The following is a 22,500-nucleotide window of genomic DNA, read 5'->3' on the forward strand; positions in this document are numbered from 1 at the left end:
GAGTCTAGTTCAGCCTGTCTCCTGATTATTCACACACACACACACACACACACACACACACACACACACACACACACACACACACACACACACACACACACACACACACACACACACACACACACACATAATGTTTCCTCTCTGATACATAAAGCACACGTTGCATATTGTTTTCTAGTTGTGCTGCTGTGTGATATAGATATATGTATATAGATATATAGATATATATATATATATAGATATATGTATATATATCTATATCTCATAGCAGCACTGCAGAGAGAAGGGGGGATCTTGTTGTCTTTAATGACCTGACGAGCCTCTGTTCTGCAGCTCCTGCTCTCTGCGGTCCAGCTCCGCAGCTTTCCTCTCCAGCTCCTCCTGCTGCTTCAGCAGATTGACCTGAGCTGCAGCGGCCGTCGCCTGCAGGAGAAGAAGAAGAAGAAGAAGAAGAGGAGGCAGAAACACTTTACTCAACAAAACACACTGAGTGTGCAGGAATGCATTTTGCGGACGTTAGTGCCGAGACGCATCAGCAGGAGTTTCACAAATAGTAGAGATCCAACCAGAGAGAGCAGGATGACTCACTACACATATCAGCCTGCGGTATTTATACTGTAGTAGTTTCTCATACATATATAACAGCCACCCTCAGAATTGCATGTATTTGTTTTAAAAGGCTACGATACTGAATATTAAAAACAATAATACATATTTATGATGCTCACATCTGACGTCTGACTTGGCAGAAAAAGGAAGGAGGCAGGTGATCTGTAGTGCCATTCATAAATATTCATCAGATTATCAGTGGAACAAGGAGGCTCATTAGAATATTGTGTAAACTGAGTACGTGTGTGTGTGTGTGTGTGTGTGTGTGTGTGTGTGTGTGTGTGTGTGTGGCTACCACACATCCTCAAGAAACACTTGCTCTCTGAGGAGACAGTACTGGGAGGCAGAATGGATGGCTAGCTCTCAGCACCACACAGTTATTATAGATATCTTATAGACATACAGACAGATTAGATTGTGTTCTTTTCTCCCTTCATTTTGTAGGAAACTGAAACTGAACCAACTGTGAGAACCATAGCAGAGCTACAATACGTATGACACGCAAAATAGGAACTGGACCAAGGGAAGTACTGTCCTTCAAATCTACTTCAGAGTAGTATTGTGCCACTGCAGCAGATAAGTGAGTGAGAGAGAGAGAGAGAGAGAGAGAGAGAGAGAGAGAGAGAGAGAGAGAGAGAGAGAGAGACTCACTTTAGGACTGGGCTCTGTAGACGGCTGTAACACAGCAGGCTGGTAGGGAGAGCTGGAGGCTGGAGTGGTGTGAGCAGCTAGGTTGTCCTAAAAAACAATACAAAATAAGCAAACACGAAAAGGATGAGAAGACAAGACCAAGACAACAGGAACGTGACGGTGAAGAGGAAATGAAAATTAGGAATACTAAATGAAGAGGAGAACAAGACCAGAACATACAGACAAAACAGCAACTAGGGAATGATCAAAAGATCAAATAAGAGCAGAACACAGGCAAGAGACAAAGAAAAAAAGACAGAGATGAGATTAGATAAGATGAGGACCAAGAGAACACAATATTAAGGATACAAAAGTAGAGGAAATAAGGTTTCAGACGTCTTACTGTGGGATGAGCGGGGAACGGGTTGAACTGGTCAACGGGTTCTACGTTGGAGCTGGTCACCTGTGTGACCGACGGGTCCTGGAACACAACGAATCACGGGTCACTTTTCATCATTATCAGTCACTTAAATCACCACAAGACGTCGGCCATCCTCCGGTGCTTCTCTACTTCAAACACACCACGACACAACTAGGGGATCGGGTGAACGGCATTGTGGGAGTCAGTGCGATTGAATTTGAGACGTCAGCAACGGACCAGTGCAGTTAAACAACTGCTCTTCTTGGAGTGGATGTAGCAAGACACACACACACACACACACACTCTCACACACACAAATATGTCCAGCTGTTTATCTCAACTTCAGACTAACTCTTCCTTTTTCATTTCCTGAAAGACTGAACTTAAAAAAAAAAAATGTCTGCCCAGACTATGACATCTGGTGCCATGCTTAGACCAACGTTATGTAACAACAATAATAATGTTGCAGATGTTTTAACAGGAACGGCAGCAGAGTGGCTTGTGGGTAATGTAGGACTTTTGTGAGATTGATAACAAAACAGTAAAACTAAAAAGCACAGCTAAACCACACCGGAACCGTTTCTAGGATCAATTTTCTCTTTTAAAAAGGAAGAACCTCACGCGATAACTTCCAACCCGTCACTTACTGGACATGTGATTAAAAGGTGTGACGTTACTCGCAATCACTTATCTGCTTTGGACACACCTGTAGACCTTCCCAGCAGGAAACAGAGGGGTCTGGAGCAGTTTAACAGTTCAAAAACACAACTAACACCTTTCCTTATTGACTGTGGGTTAACTGTCAACTTGAGATTTATGCCGGGAGGGGGGGGGGTTAAGTGACCGATGACGTCGTTGTTGATCACCACAGTCTATGGAGATATTCAAAAACAGCACATTATGCAAAATGTGTCGTTTACCATGAAGGCAAAGAATGAAGAAATCTCGAACCGAATTAATGACAACAACCACTGAGCCTCTCTGAAGTAAGGGTTGAGCTGGGACAAGCCAAAACATGACGCCCGCCATGCTCGCAATCACAGCAGCGAGGTGTGGAGACGAACACTGAGACACATCTGTATTGATATCCATGTCAATCCCTACATTAAATCAGGTCCGAAAATGTCACTAAGTCTAACTCAGAAGAGGGTAAACAAGTACATTTGGGATCAACAGCAGCATGACATTCTGACCTTTAAGTCTGTGAACCAGGAAACAGGGCGGCTTTATAACCGTTGATTGCACAGGTGTGGCTGTCGGACCCATTTGATAACTGGAGTTGGATATTGCCAATAAATAGACTCAAGTCTCGCTTCATATTGTGGTGGGGGGGGGGGGGGGGGGGGCAACATATGAACAATTTTAATGTCGCCTCAGACTGCCGGCTTTGTCTGAATACGATAGCGAGCCGCCGCACCGCGTCACCACAGACCCAACACGACCCGGCTGCTGCTGCCGCTGCTCCGGTTATTTATTCAGCCACTTCCACACCCAGCAAACAAACCGTGGTCTCCACTGCTGACGTCACGGCCACCCGAGACAATAAAGTGGGACTACTACTGTAAAAGTCCCTGTGCCATGTAACGTCACTCAAAATCATGAAGAAAGATCATTTTTGACACGTAGCGCGGTTTGATTCATTCACTATCAAATGTGTTTGATATGCAAAGTGAAGCTTGGGTGAGACATGAATTTCTTGTTTCACCATGGAAACTGTAAGTCCTCTACACTTGAAAATATCTACAGCAAGTGTGTTTCACAGATGTAAATATGATAGCATACTAATGTGGCGGAGCTACATGTTTAACCTAAAATTTATCTTTAGCGAATAACGCGTTGAAATTGAAAAATGTTACGCTCCGTTGTAACGCTCCCATCAGTGGGAGAGAGGCAGCTGTGCCAGTTTAACCTATTTCTCTTCTCGCTGCTTTGTACCACATAATGGGAGAGAATATACAGCTTCATGACTACTGCGAGAAAAGTAGACGAATAGCTTTACGGCTTTACAACTAAGGAAAGAACACGGGTCATAAACTTGAGAGAAAAAACACACACACACACATGGAGTGTGTCGGGGGATTTCAACCAGACTTGTTTTCTTGTATTAGGAAAAAGCAAGATCAATGACGAAGATGAAACCTACGTGTGTTTAGGAGTGCAAAAAAATAATTAGGATAATTATGACAAGATAGCTGCTCAAATGTTGATGAAATAGATGTGAATTTACCAGGCAGGGGAGGTCTAACATGCGATGACATGGTTATCACAGCATACCTTATGGTAGATGTAGGCTCCAGACATTAGTGACGTTTGACATAATATAAGAAAATAAAAAAGGTCAGGATATCTCGCTAACACTATACTTTATGAAAGTGCAACATTAAATCCCCAGAGTGTAGCTCTAAAAAGGCCCACGTTGACACAACTTGTCTCAAATGTGGAATGTCTGGATCCTTCATGTGAAAATGTGAGTTTATGTCTCAAGGGGCATTTTTATTTCCAGTGCATTTCAATAAATAGCTCATCAGTTAGTCGACATGCATGTCTCGTCTGCAGAAAGGAACCCTTTGATCTGTCAGGTCAGCCACTTTAACTTTAACTAGTGACAGATGGCCTACTTCTAAACATTGAACAATACTAACTGAACACAGCAGGCCGGACGTTTTTTTTTAAACAAAGAAGTTACTGAACTTTGTATAGGTTGAACAGACTTCTAGGCTACAGCCTGTGGGTTAGATATTCTCTTCAAAGAGCAAACGAGCAGCACTAGCTTGTAACTGAGTGTCTTTGCGCAATGTAGGCGACATTCCAGGACACACAAATGATATAAACTCACATCCAACATATAAGGAATCCACACAATGACACAAATTAATCTCAAAGTTAATAGTAACCGTTATGTGGCTAAAAACGGGTTGACACATTCCTAACTTGCTACAGTTTAACTTCCTGCAACCAGGCTAGCAGAACACCCCGCCCTCTTTTGAAACAAAGCCCGCTGATTGGTCGAAGGACTGCCAATCATGCTGCCGTTGTCAAATGGCGTTCAGGAGAGCAGAATTAGACCCCTCCCCCCGACATCCACCCAACAAGTTTCCTGACGTGCTGGCTACCTTAAACGAATGATATGTCAGCACACAGGCTCGACTGAGCCTTAAATCTAAAAAAGCACACACTTACATTGAACGGGTTGTCGTTGGCAGGCTCTGCGAACGGGTTGCTATCAAATCCCGACATTTTGAAAGGTCTGCGGGCCGGTTTGTCCTCTCTGAACGCAGAATAAACAACAAACTCTTCTCCGTCGTTTGAGTTGCCTCTCCTGCCACTTCCTCGAATGAATTTAGAGCGCATGCGCACTCAGCCAGTGACGTGTGTTTTTTTTTTTCTCTTTTTTTTGTATTTAGTCATTCTTTATTAAAGAACATTTAATACAGAAGACAAGTGATATCAACCAATTAAACAAACAAACAGAATTCATACTGAATATATAAAGTAGGAGGACATTATTAGTTAAAACAAATACGTTAAAGGAGGTGCACAATACATTAGCTTTCATGTATTGCTTTGGTTTCATTTTTAAATATAATAAATAAAGGTTTGGAGTTTATGAGTTTGAATTCAGGGGTATGAGATTTTGCTAAAAAAATGATGATTTAATAATGCAATATTGTATTTCCATTACATTTATTGAAACCAAACCAAACATTCTTTAGGCATAAAGTATATTCAGAAACTTTACAACGTAAGTATATAAACTATACAAAAGCAATTAAAGACTAAATAAAAAAGTGACAATGATGTGATTCAGCAAGTCTATGTCAATGACACACACACATATATATATATATATATATATATATATATATATATATATATATATATATATATATATATATATATATATATATATATATAATATACATACATACATACATATACATATATACGTATATATATATATATATACACATATATATATATATATATATATACATATATATATATATATATATATATATATATACGTATTATATATATATATATATACATATATATATATATATACATATATATATATATATATATATATATATATATATACATATACATATATACATATACATAATATATTATATATATGATATATGATTAATAACATATAATATTCTCAAGTAATTATATAATACATATTTATATAATATATATATATAGACACCAATCATTCAAGCTTCTCTACATCTTTAAGAACTTTTTGCAAGTAACATAAAAAAAATACTAATTCATCAAATGTGTTTTTGCGTTTTCATAGTGACGTAATAGATATTAAACAGAGAGAGAGAGAGAGAGAGAGAGAGAGAGAGAGAGAGAGAGAGAGAGAGAGAGAGAGAGAAGTCGCGAGTCGAGTCGAGTCGTGACGTCACCAAAACGGTCTGACAAGCTGACGTACATCGAGCCATGGAGGAAGTGAGAGGTGAGCGAGATCTTCTCCCTACCCGAACCGTTTTAAATCTCCTGTTAACGTCGGTTTAACACTTAGCTAGCTCACGGTGCGACGGTTTGTTGACGTCATAGGATACCCGGGACAGGTTATTGACGCGTAAAAAAAAAGCTTCGTTGCTGAGCGTTACAGACATATTCGGGAGGTGTATTCTTTCCCCAACAAAACTGGCTAACAGGCTCAGTTTGCCTCGCAGAGATAAACCTGCTTACTGTTGGCGTTTCTGTCAGTGGACGGTGCGTCGTCAGTCTCCGGTGTTCGCAGAATATTGTTACTGTTTATTATAAAAAGAAGGAAACACCGTATATTTTAGCCAGGTGTTGTGTGATTATTCCCCCTGTCAGAAACACGCCACGCCTTATTGAACTACAGAGCTGCTGTTAACAAACCAGTTTATCAGAACTGCGGGTGTTATTTTAGGAAGACGCGCTTTCTGGTTTTTCCTTTCTCTTATTTATATGTTGTAGGAATGTAATTATGTGACATTAGTTAGTTAATTTAATATTATTCTATTTCATTGTATATATTGTGCATTTTTATATCAAATAGTTTTACTCTGTTATTCTTATTGTATATATTGTACATTTGATATTTAATATGTTGACTCTTATTTTATTTTCCTGTACCATAATTGCTGCTGTAGCGAACACATTTCCTCTTGCAGGATTAATAAAGTTACTATCTATCTATCTATCTATCTATCTATCTATCTATCATTAGACAATAGGTGACAGAACAAAAAAAAAAAGATATACACAGTTCACATCTAGGAAGGGTAATAAAAGAGGGTCATGTTTTTTCACAGCTGGAAATTACTGTATTCACTTTTTGTTTGAAGAACACAAACACTAGATTTGGCTCTCTCTCTCTCTCTCTCTCTCAGTGTTTCCCCTGACCTGTGCCGTGCAAAACTATGCGTGGGGGAAGGTCGGTCTGGACAGCGAGGTGGCCAAACTGCTGGTCGGTGGAGACCCAGTGGCCGTGGTGGAGGATGGCAAGCCCTACGCAGAGGTGAGGTCACCACCGGGAAGGCATACTGGTTCAGATCACTGGAATGAAGGTTACCGATGAACCTGTGAAAACGCACAAGCGTGTGTTTTGACAGGTTTTTCAGGTTTGAACTTGGGTGTTGTGCTCAGCGTCTTGGCAGAGAGCCTCGTTCTCTCCATGCACCTCATGAGTATTTCTTTATTTAGCTGCAGCCGCTTGCGGGGGGTTTTGTCACGAAGGTCATTATTCAGGTTATGGCGCTGGTGACATTTTCACGTACCGCAAGCCACATTACTGTCACACGCCAGGGTTAGTCATAACAGATTTCATGCTTATAGTCGGGCGGTGGTATGGATGTTTGTCTGTGTTTGTCCACCAACAAGTGTGTGAGTGTGTGTCTGAGTGTCCCTTCATTTACATTAAAGGCATTAGAGCAACCCTCTTATCCGAGTGATGTACACTCAGTGAGTATAAATCACTTTGGATGACAGCATTAGATAAATTGATTTAATGTACATCTATGATAGCAGGCTTTCTCTCTGAGTGTCTGGGGACGACTTGGACTCCTGAGGAAGCTTGTTAACATAAAGGAAGCATAAAGGAAGGAAGCAGCATAACTGTCGTGTCTAAAGTTTGATTTATTGGTTATGTTTCCCACTTGTATTTTCCCGTTAGGTCGAATCCAAATCTTCCAGTCACAAAGCTATACCTCTGTAACTCAACTTCTGCCTCAACCCACTGACATGAAGTCTCTGCCTTCTCTTCCAGCTGTGGATGGGTGCCCACCCAAAAGGCGACGCCCAGATTAAAGACAATCCGGATCGCACAGACCACGCTGGGCCAGTGGATCGCCCACTTCCCTGCCTGCCTGGGCTCTAAGGTGAAAGACACCTTCCAGGGTCAGCTGCCCTTCCTCTTCAAAGTCCTCTCTGTCAATACAGCCTTGTCCATACAGGCCCACCCCAACAGAGTGAGTACAGACACACACACACACACGCCTACACACACACACACACGCACACACACGCACACACACGCCTACACAGTGTTTGAATAAAAAGTCATTCTGAACACTGTTGAAACCAGAACAAAAACCACTTAGAGTTTCACACCAATGTCAATATCCTCAGCGTATACACAGGTGTCTGACAAGTATCACCAGTATTTAAGTATCGATTGTGATACACTGAGGCCAGCAGCTCGAGGCTACTACAGCTGCAATAAGTAAGTGTATGTAAGCAAATGTTTGCAGTATTCAGTTGAGACAAAGAAAGTATATAGTTAGAAGTATTGTAAATGGTTTAAATTGTTTTAGGACAACTGACATGCTAATATATATTGCATAGTTCATTTGGTTTAAACAGTAATAGTAATAACCCTCTTCAGTAATAACCCCCTTCAGTAATAACCCCCTTCAGTAATAACCCTCTTCAGTAATAACCCTCTTTAGTAATAACCCCCTTCAGTAATAACCCCCTTCAGTAATAACCCTCTTCAGTAATAACCCTCTTTAGTAATAACCCTCTTCAGTAATAACCCTCTTCAGTAATAACCCTCTTCAGTAATAACCCTCTTTAGTAATAACCCTCTTCAGTAATAACCCTCTTTAGTAATAACCCTCTTCAGTAATAACCCTCTTTAGTAATAACCCTCTTCAGTAATAACCCTCTTTAGTAATAACCCTCTTTAGTAATAACCCTCTTCAGTAATAACCCTCTTCAGTAATAACCCTCTTCAGTAATAACCCTCTTTAGTAATAACCCTCTTCAGTAATAACCCTCTTTAGTAATAACCCTCTTTAGTAATAACCCTCTTCAGTAATAACCCTCTTTAGTAATAACCCTCTTCAGTAATAACCCTCTTCAGTAATAACCCTCTTCAGTAATAACCCTCTTCAGTAATAACCCTCTTTAGTAATAACCCTCTTCAGTAATAACCCTCTTTAGTAATAACCCTCTTTAGTAATAACCCTCTTCAGTAATAACCCTCTTCAGTAATAACCCTCTTCAGTAATAACCCTCTTTAGTAATAACCCTCTTTAGTAATAACCCTCTTTAGTAATAACCCTCTTCAGTAATAACCCTCTTCAGTAATAACCCTCTTCAGTAATAACCCTCTTCAGTAATAACCCTCTTTAGTAATAACCCTCTTTAGTAATAACCCTCTTCAGTAATAACCCTCTTTAGTAATAACCCTCTTCAGTAATAACCCTCTTCAGTAATAACCCTCTTCAGTAATAACCCTCTTTAGTAATAACCCTCTTTAGTAATAACCCTCTTCAGTAATAACCCTCTTTAGTAATAACCCTCTTCAGTAATAACCCTCTTCAGTAATAACCCTCTTCAGTAATAACCCTCTTTAGTAATAACCCTCTTTAGTAATAACCCTCTTCAGTAATAACCCCCTTCCTTTTCTTGGTCAGGAGTTAGCAGCTCGTCTCCATGATCAGTTTCCGGAGCACTATCCAGACAACAACCACAAGCCAGAAATGGCCATCGCTCTCACCCGCTTTCAGGGCCTCTGTGGCTTCAGACCAGTGGACGAGATCCTGGGATTCCTTAAATGTGAGTCCCACAGTCCCACAGGGTCGTTAGTGGATTTTTGACCAATTACTGGAGAAACAAGGGAGAAAATATTTATTTTAGTGTCATATATTTTGGGGAGGAAAAGTTAGTGTACCTTGAAGGGTAAATGTTTGGCAAAAATGTAATTCCTACCTGTGCATATATGTGTGCATCCATCAGCTGTCCCAGAGTTCCGTGCTCTGGTGGGCAACGAGGCAGCGGAGGAGCTGCGGTGCAGCGTGGGAGATGCGGTTCACACGGGCCAGGTGCTGAAGAAGTGCTTCACCAGGATGATGAACTGCGAGAAGAAGGTGTTCGTAGATCAGCTCAACATGCTGGTCAAGAGAGTCACTGAAGAGGGTGAGGAGCCGAAAAAACAGCAGAAAACAAACGCAGAATTCCTGGTTTTTAGTCAGTTAATCAGTTTGTTAGGCGTTAAGCCTAACCAGGGTTCAGAGGTAGAGGTGTAGAAATTAGACAGTTTCTTTTTCTACCACCAGGAGGCGTCAACTTTTAGAAAATCCTACAATTTTGGGGCTTTAAAACAGATTTTTAAAGCAGCACAAGTCAGTTGTTCAGCTCTTCTGAAACGTGTTGATCTGACGTAATCACACTCCTGGGTGTTCATGACCCGTGCAGGTGCAGCAGGGAAGGACACGTCGAGCAGCAACGGTGACCTGCTGCTCCGTCTCCACTCCCAGTATCCCGGAGACATCGGCTGCTTCTCCATCTACTTCCTGAACCACATAGTCCTGGATCCGGGACAGGCCATGTTCCTGGGAGCCAACGAGCCGCACGCTTACCTTTACGGAGGTCAGACGACGCTTTGTGAGATTCAGCGCTGGGGATCTTCTCCAGGCTGAATGAGTACAGCAGACTGTATAAATATAAAGTATCATTGTTAAAAAAAAACTAAAAAAACAGCTGGGCACTGCAGTTTTTTTATCAAACATTACTCAAAGAGGAGTAAATAGAGCATTCATTAGGGACTATTTTCAGAAGCGGATTAATACACATCTGCTGCTCTAGTGAGAATGTCTGGCAGCAGGACGGTGTGTGTGTCGGATTGAGTGAAAATAAACTGCAGTGTGTGTTTATGGTAATGAAGGACCTGAACGTCTCAGGCTGATCTAAGCTGTATCTAACATTGTAAGAGCATTTGAGGATTGATTTTTTTCCATTTGAAGGAGAGCTGACTGCCCACTTTGCTTATTTATTTGCTTTCCCTTTTTTCCTGTTTGTTCATCCAGACTGTATCGAGTGCATGGCCTGCTCCGACAACACGGTGCGGGCCGGTCTGACACCGAAGTACATCGACGTCAACACGCTGTGTGAGATGCTGAACTACAGCCCGGCGCCCGCCAGCTCCAAAATCTTCCCGTGTGTCCAGGACGCCTCGGATCCCTGCGTGTCTCTGTACGACCCCCCAGTGCCCGACTTCACCGTCATGAGGATACAGGTAGAAAAAAAATAAAAAAATAAATAAAAAGATTTGTACGTGTATTAGTACTCCAGAAACGTCCTCACCACGTTGCGATTCCCGTCCCTCCTGCAGGTCCCGGCCTCGGTGAAGCAGTACGCCGTCGCCCCGGTGGACAGCGCCAGCATCCTCCTGGTCATCGAAGGCGACGCCGCGGCCACCTCCGCCGCGGCCCTCTCCGACGTCCCGCTGAGGCGGGGCACCGTCCTGTTCGTCTCGGCCAACGAGAGCGTCTCCCTGCACGTCACCTCCAAGTCGGGGATGACCATGTTCCGAGCCTGCTGCCTCCTGTAGCTGTGAGTCCGTGTGTGTGTGTGTGTGTGTGTGTGTGTGTGTGGGAACCCTCATGCTACCTGTGTTCTTGTTCCCCTCCGGTGTGACTCTTTTTAGTAGGTAGTGTGTTAAAGGAGCTGTCAAACAGGGAGTCGCTGCCCCCCCCCCCCCATCCTCAACTTTAGCTATAAAATCCAGCAGTGATCCACTGCTAATTGGTTTTTACTGTCTTTTTTTTTTTTACCTGTAGTGATGCAATTACATCATATAGAAGAAGAAAAAAGCAGAACATCCAAAATTCTGTATAGGTGCTGGAGCGAGGAAAGCATACTAGGAATAAAAAGTAAAATCTGTCCACAACACTGAATAGGACCCACTGTGTTTAAAAACGCACACGAACATGTTTACGTTGACCTTCGCAGTTGAGAAGATGACCTCACGGGGTTCACTTTGTAGCCGTTCTGGAGCTCACGGCACCTTCGAGTGCTCAGAAGAATTAATAATGTCGAACACCCATCTACCGATGAAGACCATTGGGTACGATTGAAAGCTCTGGAACGGCTAATGAATGAACCTTTTGGTGAGATGGTTAGGGTTAGAAGACTGGAAAAGTCCACCAAATGAACCTCAACGTGTTTTCAAAGTTTATCTTAAATCGGTCGTCCTTCAGTGTTTAGCCTGAAGGTGTGTGTGTGTGTGTGTGTGTGTGTGTGTGTGTGTGTGTGTGTGTGTGTGTGTGTGTGTGTGTGTGTGTGTGTGTGTGTGTGTGTGTGTGTGTGTGTGTGTGTGTGTGTGTGCGCGTGTTACAGAACCACCTCGTTGAGGACCGAGCATGTCCGTTACATGAGCCAGCAGTTAAGTCTTTCTAAAAAAAAAAAAAGTCCCTGGTGCAACTGACTGTTTGTATGGTTTTAGTTTGTTCAGCTATATCATCAGTACATAGTGAGGTACTGAGACGCCTGTGCATGTTTTGGTTCGGAGCGGTGGGACGGACCCCAGGAGGCGGTACCGCTTTAACTGCTACCAGCGCATGTGGAGAACGACCCTAAAGTTAAGACCACAGAGAGCTCCGTGGGAATCAGGAATGCACATCGATTCAAACTTCTGCACGACTACAGAAATGCACCAACGCTGCTCGTTACGGACGTATGCAAAGCGACGCGTCCATGTCTCGTTCAGTAGTGCAACACATATACATATATATATATATATATATATATATATATATATATATATATATATATATATATATATATATATATATACATATACATATACATATATATATATATATATATATATATACATATACAGATTTTTTTTTTTTTTTTGTACAGACTTTGCATGTTTTGCCGTTTGTTACGAAGAGAACTGAACCCTGGAACCTGTATTATGAGGTCTTAGCTGTACGTTGTGATGTCATGGGGGTGACTTGGTTTATCGTCACAGTAAAAAAAAAAAAATCTTTTACGGTTACTTCATGGTAATATTGTCACTGGATGGTTCCAGTCGGTACCGGGGGTCGGTCTGAATTCAGCCGATCCTGAAGTGGATTTTCTTGCTGTGATCATTTTTTTTTTTTTTTTTTAATTCAGTATTTGAGAATGAACGCTCTTATCTGGCTGCCGACCCTAGCAGTGAGTCAACATGTGTCTGAGTGAATGCTTTTACCTCCTTCATGGCTGTTGGTGATGCTCTGAGCTCGTCCCCTGATGGAGATGCACTAAACCTTCAGTTGTTGCTGAAACTGTTGAAACATGGAAGAATATTGAAGTTGACGTTTATAGTTCAAATCATCACATGTTTTTCATGACAGAACCATTAACCTCAGATTAGAGTGTGTGAAATTGCAGAACAACCTATTGTGATCTTCTCAAAATGTTTTATTTAGTAATCTCGTAGAGGTTAGAGCATTTTTAACTTGATCTCACACACACACACACACACACACACACACACACACACACACACACACACACACACACACACACACACCTTTTGTTACTGATCTTGTTTTGAGTCACCTTTTAGTTTGAATACTGTACTTTGCACAATGTTTTACCTTAATTGTTTTTATTTTAACGATACGGATGTTTGTCCAGGGAGGGCATGCTTTAGCACCTTTTTAACTATGGCGACGCAGAGAACATGTGGATGTAAAAGTGGTTCAATAAAAGCCGTGTTCCGTTAATATGTCATGTGTCCGTCGTGTCATTTCACAGTAACCGTCCAGACGCAGGAAACAGGTTTACAGAGATATCTGGATAAACCGGAGACGGTTCTTTTTTTTTCACATCCGACCGTGTGCTCGATGTCTGAGGGGGTTCAAGGTTTTATTCACCAAGTTTAAGTCCTGATTACTCAATAATTAAACATTTACACGTGTCGAGTTTGAGCAAAAATCATATGACTGATTGATTAAATATTCCAAGTATTTATGAAGCACTAACCAGCAATGAAGTATGTAACGTGGGACACGCTGCAGAAATACATTTATTTACCTCTAATAAAAATATTCCGTGGATCCTATTGAAACCTTTAGTAAATATAAAAGTGAATAACATTAACTCAGTAACCAAACTATAAACACAAGGCATCACATTTTCCTCACGTTGATGAGAGAAACATCTTCATTTTCTCTATTAATAAATCACACAAACGGACGTCTGTTGTTCCTGAAGACGGCTTTCAACAACCAAGAGATCCTGATAAATACAACCGACCCTCATGTCTCCAATCTGGTCAATAATGTGCGGTAAATGTAAGTGCAATGGAATGGAAACTCCACATTGACAAAGCCATTAATAAAGGAAGTCTATTAGAACTGGAGGCCCATCACACACTGATGAAGCGGCTGCATCAGGCTGACGTGGTAACGTGTGACTTCCAGATGTGCGTACATCATCTCTGTACACCTCCATCACCCTTCAAAAGCTCTGACAGCTTCCCTCCCGTTCTGTGCCACCGAGCCCCCCAGTGGGGTTCATCTGTTCTACCTCGTGACCTTGTCTTCTTTGTCGCCTGTGACTTTCGCTGCCTGTCTGTTCGCCCACAGGGGGGCGCTGTGGGGCCCTTTTATTTGTAACACTCGAGACAGCAGGTTTGTCCTCCATGGTGTCCAGAGTAAACCCATGCCTGCAGATCACCTCTGCCGTGGGCCGAAGCGCACTATACAGCGCCTGTAACGCCCGCACGTCCTCCAGAGCGTCGTGGGCCTTGTAGTCCACGCCCAGCAGCTCCCTGACCAGGTTTGTCTGTCGAAAGCTCCGGAGGCCGCGGTCCTTCAGCAGCTCCCGGGCCAGCGGCAGAGTGTCGACGCAGCCGGAGACCGCCGACTCGAACTCCGCTCTGAGGTCCAGTTCGTCGAGAGCTCGGGCGAGCAGCGGGCAGTCGAAGCGGCGGATGTTGTGGCCGAGGACGAGAGGGCGCCCGAGCATCTGGAGGAACGCCAAGAAGGAGACCAGGACCTCCCGCAGGGAGTTGGTGGGGACGAGCTGGCGATGGAGGTACAGTGTCCGTCTGCGGACCCGGAAGCCGGTCACTTTGGAGGCTCCGCGCTGCATTCGGCACCGAGGGACGACGTAGAGGTTGAGGGAGTGGCCTCCGCTCACTGCGGCCAGCTGGACGATCTCACAGCTGTGGCCTGAATAAAACACGAAGATGTAAAAAGCGTTTCACTTCCTGTTTTTGTGAGGGACACTGGGGCGTTAAAGCAGCACATGTGGCTCACATATCAAGACGATGTAGTACATTAGCTGAAAATCAATCTGAGAAAAAAATACCTCAAAGTCAAGGTACTTTGCTCAGTTGTATGCAGCATTCCTCACACGAGTTTGACACACGTGGAGATGAAACAGTATGAGGAAAAACCTCATTTAGATTGTCAATGAATCATCATTTATCAAGCAAAAATGCCAGAAATCACCTGGTTTGGGCTTTTAGCTGCTTCAGTTTACTGTAAACAGACAATAAGCACTTTGAAATGTCACGTGGGGCTCTGGAAACTTGGTGCTTTGTCTTTAAAGCCTTTTAAAATAAGAAGATAAATCTAGAAAATTGATCAGACAGAACATAATAGTTCATTTCAAGTCAAATTTAAGTACAACAGATGCACACATCTTGATATCAAACGGACCCAGTTTGAAGTAGAAAGCGTTGTCCTCGGGAAACATCTGGTAAAAATCTAACTATTTGAGGGAATAAAGGAACTGACCCAGTCCAGTTGTCTCCAGGTCAAAGAAAACCAGCGGATGTTGACACTTTTCATCTCCGTCTGAATCTGATTGTTTCATCCCGCCACAGGTTAAATAACGTTTCACGGTGACGTGTAGTAAAGTAAACGACACATAGACACATTAGAGACGCTGGTAGTAACGTATCTAACTACGTGAAGGCGTCGGTAAACGCCACCGGAGAGATTTTCCCTCCGCGGTTTTAAACACCCGCGTAGAAGAAGACAATAACTTTCAAAATAAAAGCTTTGTTGACGGAGAGAACGAGAGAAAAATGCTCAGCCTCGCGCTAAAAAAAAGATTACCGTTGTAATCACATACGTAGCTATAAACTGCAGTGTGAAAGTGTAGCAAATTAAAGTAATATTTAACAACAAAAAACAAGAAATACTTCCCACAATAGTAGCCGAGCGTCAGATCTGCGCACGCGCAGATAAGCCCTTCTTCTTCTTCTTTGAAATATAAACATAATACAAGCATGCTGCCCTCTACAGGACATACATGGTAACGCTACGAGCCTGTAAATAAGAAAAGATGAACTTCGGTATAACCATACAGTACTGCCACTGATTCTAGTTGCATCTTTTGTAAGAGTCTTATTATTCTTATTTCTATATAAAGTATTATTATGGGATACCATTTACACGTTGACATTGTTGCTTACTTGTATTGCCGTTCTAAAACTTAACTTGATTAATTTGATTATTGCACTGGGTAATTTGACGAATTCTATATCTTTTTTTAATCTTTCCTTTTTACAAAAGCATTACCATCTAAATATATTGTATGTATTGATCGTTAATTTCCCAAAACCCTTGAAGAAAAGTCTTAAAGATTTACTTTTTTTGTTACACAACTATACTTTATTGTTAGAGCAGGAAATGAAAACATTGATTTCTCTCTCTATGATCATTGAAACTGGCTGCAATAAATAATTCTGTAAAATACCAAGTTGACTAGAAGAATCAAACAGAAGTTTAATGTTACTGGATTTATTTAATATTACTGGAAAGACATAAGAGGTACAACACTTGTGAGTATGACACATGCTACAATACACACACACAACAATAAGACGAATCAGCATACAGAGTACAAACATTACATTACAGTCATTTTTTTGTTTTTTTGAAACATATCTTTACGTTTGGGGTGTAACATGTATTTGTCTCCACATCACAAAAAGTTAATTCTACCCGTAATTTTATTCTGAGCGTTTAAAATACCAGTCTGTCCAACCACCAACTGGCACCAAGGCTCCGTTTTAAATGGAATATGTTGCTTTCATGGCAAGATTTTGTTTCTTTTCCGTAGCTTTTTTGTTTTTTAGACCGGGTAGGTAACCTTGCTGATGGACCGTGCGCTGGGTCGCCATTTGTTGAACAGCTCCTGCAGCATCGTGGCGTCCTCCACGGCGTTGTGGGCGTCGTAGGTCTTCTTCAGGAAGTGGCGGACCATATTCTCCTGAGAATAACTGTCCAGACGAAAGAGGTTCTTGCTCAGCGGGAAGGTGTCCAAAAACCCGGACGCCACCTGCTTGAACTCCTGCAGCAAACCGAGCTGCTGCAGCACCCTGCGGAGCACGGGGGCGTCGAACCGCATTGCGCTGTGGGCCGCCAGCAGCACGGGGCTGCGGAAGGAGCGAAGGAAGGCGATGAAGGAGGCGAGAGCGTCGGCAAGAGGGACGGTGTTCACGGGCGTGCCTTTGAGGAACAGCTCGCCGTCGCTGACGGTGAAGCCCGTCACGCGCTTGGCGCTCTCAGTGAGCTCGCGGCCCGGGAGTGTGTAAACGTTAAAGACCCGCTCTCCACTGACCGCCGACAACTGGATGATGTGACACACTGTAGTGTCTGAGAAGGGTTAGGAGAGAAAGAACATGTAAATAGATGGAGGTTGTACGATACTTATTGTCAGCAAACTGCTCAAAACACAGCGTGAGGCGATTTCAATCTGTCTGCTGCTGCTCCACCTATCAGCACCTTGTAAAGGTCCAGTGTGTGTGCGTGTGGGCTTTAGCAGCATCTAGTGGTGAGGCCGCAGATTGCAACCAAACTGAACGCCCCTCCCTTTCCAAGCACCCCAAAGACTTTTACAGTGGCCTTCAGGAAACGTAAAAACCACACACTGAATGTAAGAGGTGGACGTAGTCATGGTGACGTCAGCCGTTGGTCTGGTTGAGGTTGTACAATGTTTCCTGAGGTTATAAATAAAGTGAGAAGTAGAGTCATTTTCTCATAGACTTCTGTACAATCAAGAGTTGTTTCTGCAATCAGAGGAGTCGCCCCCTGCTGGTCAGTAGAGAGAATGCAAGTTTAAAGACACTTCTACTTTGGCTTCACTTTTCAAATCTGGAGGTTGTTATCTAAATAAGAAAAATGAAGACAACTTGATGCTTCATATACACACTCTTTTCACAACGTGGGGAGAGGCGAGCAGGGGAGTTAAATATGTTATTTCATGACGTAGATTAAATCCCAAACGGTCAACTCCATCCCAGAATTGGCCTTGAAGATTAGAGCTGATTTAAATCAGTACATGGAGTGTTGATCCACTTTCAACCAAGAAATGCAGATTTTTTTTTATTTTTTATAAATTTGGTAAGAAATGTCAATATTAACATCAGCATTGATATATTTCATCAAAGCACAGTCATATTTTTTTAGTTTACAGATTAAAAAAACAAACACATTTAGGTGTGCGGTTACTTTACAATAAAACATTCTATAGGTTGCAGCAGCCTGTCATCCTGCGGAACAGGAAGAGCGGCTGGTTGGTTTGTGGTTTAGCAGGGACACTTCCTCAGAGCTACGATCTTATTGGTTCAATGACAAATCTCTTCCTCTCTGAACGGACTTTAACTTCTTAAGAAGTTCATGCGGTCGATCGATGCCTCTGTGACATTAGAAACCAATAAAAATAGAAACTGAAACTCCCTAGCTGATGCATGCATGTCAACGGGTGGAGCCTTCAGACCGGATTGTTAAACAAATGTGTGTGTGTGTGTGTGTGTGTGTGTGTGTGTGTGTGTGTGTGTCTAAAGAAAACATTTAAGACAAAACTCTTCTAACAGTCAGTTTGTTTTCTGACTCCAGGCCTTTAAAAGTCATTCTAGTCATGTTGTCTGACTAAACAATGAATGTAGAACATTTGAATTACTTTGACATTAATTAAATTGTTAGTAATGAACAAGTTACGGCTGAAAGATCTGGAAAAAAAAATCCAGTATTATTTAAAATACTTTCAAGATAAAGAAATAAAATAATGAATACAAAGAAATGAAACATAATTATTTTACATGGCTATTGTTACAAAGGTTCAAGTTATAACAGTGATTTTTTTTTTATCACATAAGGTCAAATAAAAGATCATATTCAATGATAACGTAATTAAAGTTAATGTTACCTAATCCAGTGGTCTCCAGGTCAAAGAAAATGATGGTTCTGTTCTGAGACATCTGCAAGAATTTAAAAACAGAAACATTTGAACATCTACAGTGAAACCCTTCAGTCCTGTCTGATTTGTCTGACAATGCATTCAATAATATTTAAAATTATGATCTAGAAATGATCTCAAATGAAAAGTAAAGTTATTTTGAACATAACTAATAAAGTGAGAAATGTGAAATGAATGATAATGAAAAGTGTGAACTCACCTTGGGCAGTGCACAGTGGTGTCAGCTGAGCTGTAGATACAGTAGATGTCATCTGCTTACTTATACTCGGTTATCTTCACTCATCAGCAGGGAGGAGCTAACAGGTGAATCACTGCCACATCATTTGTAAACCAGCAGACACTGAACTCGATTTTCATTTAAGTGGAACAGAAACTGCACATGTCTCGTTTTGTTTTTCTTCTCCTCCTCCTTCTGATGAATCGCCTTCCTGCTGCGCTGCTCTATCTGCTCGCGCGTGTCACAAGGTCGCAGTCGGCGAAACAAAAGCGGATTTCTGTGAAGGTGGAAACTTCGCCGTTGTTCGTTTGGTTTCACTTTTGACCGGCGGACGACGGAAAGTTACCGTCAACTGTCACGTGACAACGAAACCAAAGAAGGTTCAAGAGTGACTGCGTTTGAGAAAATGGAATGAATACATTAACCAAAAGAATAAAAAAAAAAAAAAAAAAAACGTATATATTTTAAAATACTTTTTTTTTTTTTTTTTTACAAAATATTATTTGGAAACTAACAAATGTTTATTTGTTTTTTTTAATTTTATTTAAATTTATTTAAAAAAATTAAAAAAAATGTTTAGTTTGTGCCTTGGTGGCTTTAAAGATGCTCCCCCAGTAAATACATCTATGCTTCCACTGCTAAACACAAGCATCGCCCCGCCTCTCTTAAAATAAAACACACTGAGAAATTAAAGTGATGAATACATATCATTAGAGACTAGAGTCACAGTAGAGGGCCACACCATGTATTCATATATTATGCAAAATGAGTTCTAAAATAGCTGCATGATACATTTACACATTATTTACATATGTGCCTTTTGATACATCTTCAAAAATGTCTTCTACATCTATTCAAGCAAAAAGGGCTGGACTGAATTTTGTATTGAATTCAAGCTTAAATCCCCCACATGTCCACATAGTCCTGTGCACTTTTAATGGCTGCTCCGTACGCCTGCATTACTTTGACCGGTGGCCGAACGGCCGAGGAACGAGCCGAAGATTTGAATACACGAATGCAAAACACACAGCCTCAGCTGACTGCAGACTGACAGCTGGAGAGAACGTGGGTGTTAAAAATGCTGGATTTAGAATATAGTTTTAAAAACAGCACATGGTTGTTAGGCCTCAATGTGTTTTGGTGGGAAACATTGAATGTAAATATAACAGGGCACCTTTAAAGGCCTTTAAACGACAGTCATACAAAAACAATAATCCCTCTCGATCATCACTTCTGGGGTCTGGATCTGCAGAGACTCCGCCTGGACTTTCTCATTTGTTGTGTTTGGGACGTTTCTGGGCGTGAACCTCTATAACGACGTAGCGACTTGGCGCCTTTATAGCGATCACGCATCAAATGAGGAAACTACAAAGATGGCGGACACGGTAAATATAGCGTTGTCGGGCTAGGGGACGAGGAGACGACTGCATCCGGCCAATCCTACTCATCGTTAAACTAAAACGTAACTTCTGCTATTTAAAAGCAACGCAGGTGTTTGAAGATACTCTGACGTGTTGAAAAGGGAAATTCAATTTCAAAGTAAAACACACATATTATCACATTACTCAACTCATTTGTGTTCGGCTGCAGTTTTTGCTCTTTTTTTTTTAATAAGCAGATGAATTATTTTTTTCTTACAACCATAAACATGTTTGTATCATTTAAAAAAAAAAAAGAAAAAAAAAAAGAAATATAACACAAATTGCACCGTATACATAACCGTGTCCATTGTGGCGCAGACAAAGAGACACAGCGCTTTTCTTTTCTTTTCTTTTCTTTTTTTTCGAACTCGCGCTTCGTAGCGCAAACATGACAGACCGGGCGTGGCCTGTTAAAAATGTTGCCATGAGTAATAGTAGATAATGAACCGTACACAGGATAATATATCCTTTTATAACACCTTTTATAACAGATTCTTTTAAACCAATGTACACCCCAAAAAGCATGATCATAAATAGTACATACACTGTGTATAAAAGAGGAACAAAAACAACCAGAGAAAGCAGAGCATGCCTTCCAGTGACAGGTACATTCACTTCTTTTTTAAATTCGTTTTTTTGTTGTTGTTGTTGTTGTTGTTGTTTGCCATATTGTCAGCCTGGACATGTACACAGATCATCCCATCAAATATCATCTTATAGATATTTGACCAGGAATCACGTTTGTCCTTCCGGCTCTACAGTTAACGTCGTTGCCCATCTCCACACACACACACACACACACACACACACACACACACACACACACACACACACACACACACACACACACACACCTGCGCTGACACTGCAAATCGGCCCGGTCTTCAGCGAGATCGCTCGAGAGACGACAGGGGAGAGACGTCAGAGCTTTATTAAAGTACGGAGACGTCGTTGCCGTTGAGCGGCCCGGGGAAACGGAATGTTTTTCTGTGTCTGCGTGGACAGAGACAGGAAGAGGGAGAAAGGATGCGCGGAGACAAACGTGGACGGTCTGAGTCAGTTGCTACTTTGTCTTTTGTCTGGTTTAGAAGGTTAAATGCTACTTTTCACAGCCGGAGCCGGGAGTGAAGAGGATGGAAGAGCTACTGGTGTGGTAAGAAGAAGAAGAAGAAGAAGAAGAAGAAGAAGAAGAAGAAGAAGATGAAGATGGATGGCTCAGAGGACATCGTGGACGGAGCGAGTGCAATGACACTCAGACTAATGAAAACATGTTATAACGTCTGAGCTACTTTTAGTGTCACTCGATGGTTGCAGAGACTTTTTTGTTTTTGTTTTGTTCCACCTTTACACAAATTCTTTGGGCGCGGAAACATTTCTTACACACACACACACACACACACACACACACACACACACACACACACACACACACACACACACACACACACAAACAAAGGGAAGAATGGCTTTCATCTGAACAAAAATAAACTATGGAACAATATTGACGACAAAAACATAAAATCTTTGACATCAATAACAACACCTATAATACAGCAATAATATATGCATATATATGTATATATATGTATATATATACATATATATATATGTAGAAAAAAAAATTCAAGTTCCGATGTAGTAACACTGATGTTTGTGAATAAAACAGAAGGGGAAACAAAATGCATGCAGGGATACGATACACTTATGGCTGA

General features: G+C 41.6%; 5 protein-coding genes across 6 annotated transcripts in view; 1 reads left to right on the forward strand and 4 right to left on the reverse strand.

Annotated features, from left to right (window-relative positions):
• Nucleotides 1-311: 311 nt before the first annotated feature.
• On the reverse strand, nucleotides 312-5,011 carry LOC137886077 (secretory carrier-associated membrane protein 2-like; the record flags this gene model as incomplete). Its single annotated transcript, XM_068728412.1, has 4 exons — nucleotides 4,841-5,011; nucleotides 1,643-1,720; nucleotides 1,261-1,347; nucleotides 312-423 (listed from the first exon to the last, which is right to left on the reverse strand). Coding segments are annotated over exons 1-4 (448 nt in total), but the record flags the coding sequence as incomplete, so codon positions are not given.
• Nucleotides 5,012-7,916: 2,905 nt separating this feature from the next.
• Nucleotides 7,917-12,656, forward strand: mpi (mannose phosphate isomerase). Its single transcript, XM_068728715.1, is given in 7 exon segments — nucleotides 7,917-7,964; nucleotides 7,966-8,118; nucleotides 9,571-9,712; nucleotides 9,893-10,072; nucleotides 10,352-10,525; nucleotides 10,963-11,171; nucleotides 11,268-12,656. Coding segments are annotated over 7 exon segments (1,119 nt in total). The 5' UTR covers nucleotides 7,917-7,922; the 3' UTR covers nucleotides 11,487-12,656.
• A 373-nt stretch (nucleotides 12,657-13,029) lies between these two features.
• Nucleotides 13,030-16,107, reverse strand: plex9.2 (PML-like exon 9.2). Of its 2 annotated transcripts, none has more exons than XM_068728728.1 (2): nucleotides 15,679-16,107; nucleotides 13,030-15,108 (listed from the first exon to the last, which is right to left on the reverse strand). In XM_068728728.1, exons 1-2 carry the CDS (start codon nucleotides 15,755-15,757, stop codon nucleotides 14,393-14,395), a joined length of 795 nt encoding a protein of 264 aa, XP_068584829.1. In that variant the 5' UTR covers nucleotides 15,758-16,107; the 3' UTR covers nucleotides 13,030-14,392. The 2 variants fall into 2 exon arrangements, with proteins under 2 accessions (XP_068584829.1, XP_068584837.1); XM_068728736.1 differs by having other exon boundaries at nucleotides 15,601-15,762.
• A 542-nt stretch (nucleotides 16,108-16,649) lies between these two features.
• On the reverse strand, nucleotides 16,650-19,694 carry LOC137886094 (DNA polymerase III PolC-type-like). The gene is made up of 3 exons (XM_068728413.1): nucleotides 19,350-19,694; nucleotides 19,100-19,151; nucleotides 16,650-17,547 (listed from the first exon to the last, which is right to left on the reverse strand). Exons 2-3 carry the CDS (start codon nucleotides 19,149-19,151, stop codon nucleotides 17,024-17,026), a joined length of 576 nt encoding a protein of 191 aa, XP_068584514.1. The 5' UTR covers nucleotides 19,350-19,694; the 3' UTR covers nucleotides 16,650-17,023.
• A 1,258-nt stretch (nucleotides 19,695-20,952) lies between these two features.
• LOC137886273 (unconventional myosin-IXAa-like) overlaps nucleotides 20,953-22,500 on the reverse strand; it is a 79,072-nt gene continuing 77,524 nt past the window's right edge. Inside the window, 1 exon segment of the mRNA XM_068728669.1 lies at nucleotides 20,953-22,500. This exon segment is cut by the window's right edge and continues 1,368 nt beyond it. The gene's annotated coding sequence lies outside the window, so the exon portion shown is untranslated.

The sequence above is a fragment of the Cebidichthys violaceus genome, unplaced genomic scaffold (assembly GCF_023349555.1).
Source record: "Cebidichthys violaceus isolate CVI_PGR_0920_01 unplaced genomic scaffold, fCebVio1.0.p SCAF_100, whole genome shotgun sequence".
Classification (NCBI taxonomy): domain Eukaryota; kingdom Metazoa; phylum Chordata; class Actinopteri; order Perciformes; family Stichaeidae; genus Cebidichthys; species Cebidichthys violaceus.